General features: G+C 30.5%; 1 protein-coding gene across 1 annotated transcript in view; it reads right to left on the bottom strand.

Annotated features, from left to right (window-relative positions):
• The window catches only part of LOC106673059 (cell wall protein DAN4-like), a 29,149-nt gene extending 23,414 nt beyond the window's left edge, over positions 1-5,735 (bottom strand). The window contains exons 1-2 of the mRNA XM_014404993.2: positions 5,671-5,735; positions 1,141-1,283 (exon numbers count right to left, since the gene is read on the bottom strand). Coding sequence (XP_014260479.2) covers positions 1,141-1,283; positions 5,671-5,735 — 208 coding nt within the window. The remainder of the gene's footprint in view (positions 1-1,140; positions 1,284-5,670) is intronic.
• Positions 5,736-6,000: the final 265 nt, after the last annotated feature.

Raw genomic sequence — 6,000 nt, forward strand, 5'->3', positions numbered from 1 at the left:
AAATTAACCTTTTTGTAATTTTAAATTGGCCATTTTTACCTTCAAATTAACTTTCTATTTATTTTCAAATTTCTTAACGTTTTTTTTTTCAATCCTTTTTAAGTTCCAATTGACCATTTTAACTTTCAACTAATATCACCGATCAGGCAGAACAACACTTTTTTTAATATCAAATTAACTTTTTTAACTTCAAATCAACCTTTTTTTATGTTAAATTAATTGTTTTTACTTTCTATGTTTTTAACTGTTATTTATAGTTTTATTTACGTCAAATTAACATTTTTTACTGCAAATTTACATTGAAATTAACTTTTTTTCGAATTAGCCCTGTTTAATTTTAAACTTTTTAACTGGTATATACAACTTTTGTGCCTTGGCAAATTAATCATTTTTAATTTCATCCAATATCACCGATAAGGCAAAAAACAACACTTTTTTCATATCAAATTTACTTTTTTAACTTCAAATCAATCTTTTTTATTTCCGTACTTGTTTTTCATTTCTATGTTTCTAACTGTTATTTATAGTTTTATTTACATCAAATTTACATTTTTTACTGCAAATTTACATTGAAATTAACTTTTTTTTCCAATTAACCCTGTTTAATTTCCAACTTTTTAACTGGCATATACAACTTTTTCCTGGCAAATAAATCATTTTTAATTTCATTCAATATCATCACGGATAAGTCAAACAAAGCTTTTATAAAATCAAATTAACCCTTTTTAACTTCAATTGTTTTCAAATTAACTTTGTTTAATTAATAAATGAAATAAAAATTTTTCAACATTCATGCAAAGTTCATTCCTTTGCTCCTTATAGAGAAAGTGAAGGATTTTTGGAGAAACGGGAACCCAATCGTTCCCCAATTAAATTAGTTATAGAGTATGTGTACAGGGCGGAGGATTATCGAGTACTCCAAACTACCTGACTAATTGTATCTAATGTATGAATTGGGGGCTGAAATGATCTGCAGTTAACAGCCCCTGGAGCCACACACCGACGGCTGGAATGACAACTCCGAGGTATGACTCTGCATCATCAAAACACCGAAGCCGATGGTTCCCGCGGATGCTTATTTTTTCGCCAATGTGTAACTTTGTTGATGTAAACGGAAATTAATTAAATGCAATAACATACCTATCGTGCCAAATATAGCTAATGATATTCCAAAAGCGGCCGCCCATTTGTAGCAACATTTTCTATTCTCTGTGTTCCTTGACGTTAAAGGTGCCTTATCACACGCTTTTGTTTCATCAGGGTATTCTGTCATTTTCAAACTCCTGAAATCGAAAAAAAATTTGTAGTTCCTTTACATTACATTAATAAAAATTAGATCTTTCTTTTAAATTAAAAAATCACAAATAATAGTAATAATAATACTACCTTTAATACCACGCCATTCAAATTTCAAGACCTCCCTTCGCTGATAGAAAAAAACGAGTGTTCAAGTGCGCGAAGGAAGGGAATTTCCCTTAAGCGAAAATCGCATTAATCAAGATTATTTATCGAGGTGGGAATTTTCAAAGAAATGACTAACAAATGACTAGGTGAGCATTGTATGGATTGAATTTTATTCCAAACTGTATTACTAAGCGATAGGAGATTTTTTTTATCGCTTATCTCTGATGACAAATTTAGAGCACACCAAAAACAATGATAAGTTGTAAACAAATCACTCCTCAGATTTTAAGCTTAACACGCTTTAAGACATCATTACTATGTCGCACGCTAATACTGAAGTCAATTATTATTTATAATGATGATGTCCTTCGTATAACGTATATTCTTCTTATGATTACTTATACACTTATATGATTGAAAACAGGCAGTGGATTAAATAAAAAATACGCTTTTATTGTTTTGATGCTAATGCTAATTGCTTTGTAAGATATCAAGTTAACAGAATAGTTAAGTAAGGGTGTTTTAAAAAGTTTGGCTTTTATAGAAAAAGAGTATGAAATTCATTGGTAAAAGGGGACCTCTCTTCGAAACAGAATACTATCCGAACAACTTTCAACATCCAAGTAAACCTTACTGGGGAAAAGGTTGAGGACTAGACTGAATGAGGAAAAACTGTACACAGTTCACATTTAAAAAAAAAGAAGATATTAGACCTAAGCCGGGGTTCAACAAGAGTGCATTTTATATCTCATATTGTGTACCATTTACACTGCTGATCCTCCTACAAGTCCCACCACCATAATTTTCATCGCATATCTGTCTTTTAACCTGAATACTCCAAGCAGCCTTAAACAACCAAGAATAACTCGAATTCATCATTCAAAGCCTGGTGCAAGAAGTAGAGGACAAAACTGAATGAGGAAAAATGTACACAAGGTACATGTACATTAAAAACACAAATATAATAACAGCCTGGCCCACCATTGTACATCAACAACAAGCACTGACTTCCAGCCAAGCCATATACACTTAGGACTGTACACAGAAAGCTGTCGTGGAACGTCATAACTGCGCCATTAACATCACAGTCTATAAACTCAACATACCATATCTCAAGACAATGAGTCCTACTTTTAAAAGTAAAAACGAGCTTTCGATCCACCTTAGCCCTACTGCCCAAACCTTTTCTACATTTTCTCGAAAACCTGTCTTAATCCTTAAACGACAATGTGCTTGAGATCTTCTCTCAATGAATCTTATCTAGTCTCAGTGTTAGTTGGTTTTTCCTAACGTATGTCCTTAGGGTGCAGTCGGCAAGGTTGTAGGAAATACTCTTCTTTTCAATTGTTGTGTAAAAGTTCGGTTTGGATAAAGAACAGAATTGCTATACTTTTTTAAGTAGAAGGGCAATATCGGGCACAAAAGGTTACGGCTGATGCCAAAAATGAACGTTGTTTATTTCGTTTAAACGTCGTATTTGAGGGCTAGAGGATTCTTATAACAAATCGTTTCTGTCAAAAAAAAAAAAATTCAACTTAATTTACTGATAGCCTATTTTGGTTTTTGGTACTGTTCATATATTTAATATGATAGATAGATAGATAGATAGATAGATAGATAACATGCTTTATTTACATTAAAGAGAAGTGTTACATAATATACAATATTAAAAGCGTTTTACAGCATGGATGCTTATCCGTCTGCCGGAAGTTGGCTGTTTTCTTTTTGTTTTTTTTTTGTTTTTTTTTTTTNAATGTATTGCACAAACTTTCAATATCGTCTACACACGATCATTTAAATTGCACAACCCAAAATATTGTGCAATAATATTGATCGTCTATGGGCCGCTTTGTGGCTTGAGAGATTTTCAACACAAGGTTCACATTTCGGGCAGGCGGACAATTTTTTACTAGTTTGATTTAAATTGATTCAAATTTGAGTTTTTTCCACTGTTTTCTACTTCCTTGACACTTCGTCACGCGAGGGATACTTTTTCCAAACATTCCAATCGAACGGTTACACAGGTTATGGGACAGGGGGAGTTTTTGGCATAAAAGTTTTCGTTTGTTTTACCTTCCGTGGCCAAAGCTGTGGGGAACAATATGAATGGAACCGAGTGTTGTAAAGTAGGACATGTATTTACTTTTTGTTTGTATCAACAAGAGGGAAAAATGTACTAAATATAATTTTGCCAAATTAGTTTATATCTGAAGAAAAATCGTGACACGTTTGAAACAACCTATAAAAGATTTGTAAAAAAATATTTAATATGTTGTACAGTCCATTAATCAAACGTACTCTAATATAAAAAAGAAGAATAACTTCTTTTGTAAAAGAAAAACTAGTAATATAATATTTATAATTAACTAACATCACCAGTAAGGCAAGAAACTTTAAATTTCAAAGAATCCATTTTTAACTTCAAATAAACCATTTTTAATTTCATATTGACCCTTTTTACCTTTAATCGTTTTTACTTTCAAATTAGCTTCTTTTAATTTCAATTTTTTAACTGCCATTTACAGGTTTTTACCTGTATCAAATTAACCTCTTTTAACTTCAAATTAATTTTTTTTATTTTGTCATTAACTCTGTTTAGTTTCAAATTTGTTAACAGTTGCGTAGAGGTTTTCCTGGAACTAGACAATACCACTGATAAGGCAAAAAAATTGTTTCAAATTATTATTTTATAAATTATTTAAGGTAACCCTATTTCAATTTCCAAAATTTCAATAGTTATATGTATGTCAAATTAACCAGTAATACCAATATATGCTCAAAAACTCTTTAAATTTCAATTTAACCATTTTAAATTGAAATTAACTTTTATAAATTTCAAATTACCCCTTTTTAATTTCAAAACAACTTTTTCCCGTTTTATATGGATTTTTATCAATAAAAAAATTGGGGGCGTTATTGGCCGCAACGGTTTAGGTTCATCACTGTAAGGTGAAGGTCCCGGGTTCGAATCCAGCGGCCCTGCATTCGACCCGACATACTTACAAATGTTTTTTTTTTTCAAAAACGCCAGCACCCTGAGGGTTTATATGACCTTTGCTGTTGCGAACCCTCGTAAAAAATTATAAATACATATAAAATTAACCAATATCACCGATAAAGAAAAAAATGATTCTTACTGTAGTGTACTTAAAATAATTATAAAAAAATTATATTGTAGAAAACATGTCAGTTTGAAAAATATAGTATTTTCTAGGTTCTAGTTAAATAAATAAATAAAGCAATTAATGTTTAGTTATTGTTACTTCTGTTGATTTCGCTTCACTTTAACTCTTAAATTGTGTAGTCTGTGAATTGATGAACCTGGTTGTTTCCGAACGTGTAATTATGTCAGACGAGTTTTTGCTTCTCTCCACCTTCAGTGTTGAGTTATTATTAATTTCAATTATTATTAACCTACAATCCTGGATATAGGTCGAAAATAATCGGATATAACGAGATTAAACGAAACAACGAAGCACTTTTGTCTTGCTTTTTCAAAGTGCGCGTATTTCTACCCTATGTTTATAGAGTATTAGGCACAGATAGCATCCGTTTATTCGTTTATAATACATATTAGACCTTTTCCCATCGTAATTTACATTTGGTTTAAATTCGGTCGTCTAATTAATTAAGTCTAATTCTAGCTTAATATTATAAAGGACTTTTTCTCTGCGATTGGCCAGTTTGTTGAAACTTTCAAGTATGAAATATTTAATTTTGCCCCATCCTACAAATAACATTAATTTATTTAACTCAATGAATAATAATTAGATTTTAGTTAAATTTATAACAATCATTATAATAATGTAAAATATTAATCGTCTTAAGATCAATTAGCGAATGATCGTTTGTGGCGAAATTTTCAGCAAGATCAATTGATTCACGTATAATTTTAATATTAAACCATTTGAAAAATAACAAACACAAAAACCAGGAAAAAAAATTAAAATGCTATGCTTTAAAAATACAAAAAGAAAAATGGGAAAAAATTATACGACATAATATTTCCCCTAGGTAAAGGAAAATAGTGTTTATTTGGATTACGTTATCTTTAAATTATTGATTTTTATTGTTATAAAAAACCTGTTATAAAATAATGATAAAAATAATTATTAATTGTAAATAAAAAGACAAGTTTACTACTCAAAACATTCGAAAACATTACTATTACTAAAAATTACATGCTAAAAATTCAACTAACTTGTGAAAACCTAATCTGTTTGGTTGATTGTTTTCGGCAATTATTTCCTAATTGTGTGAAAATACCTGATAGCGAATACCTGCTCCGTTTTCAAATTGTGACTGATCCTAGAATGGCGGAAAGAAATCATTTCCCCTCCGAAAACGATCCAGTGACACGTTCAAGGTGAATTCTACCTCGTAGAATGAGCTTTGATTTTGTCTTACCATTCATTTCAATGGTGTAGGCTAATGACAATAGATATCAATGAAATTTTTATGGCGATTTAAGTCGAAAAATTTAGACATTTTTCCGAGCGATTGTACCAATTTTCGGATTTGGAATACGGGGAAAATATATATTTTAGGTAAAACTAAATAAGGACAAAATATACAGAATATATACAACTCAAATAT

Source organism: Cimex lectularius, unplaced genomic scaffold (assembly GCF_000648675.2).
Source record: "Cimex lectularius strain Harlan isolate CLEC.00 unplaced genomic scaffold, Clec_2.1 scaffold4, whole genome shotgun sequence".
Taxonomy (NCBI): Eukaryota; Metazoa; Arthropoda; class Insecta; order Hemiptera; family Cimicidae; genus Cimex; species Cimex lectularius.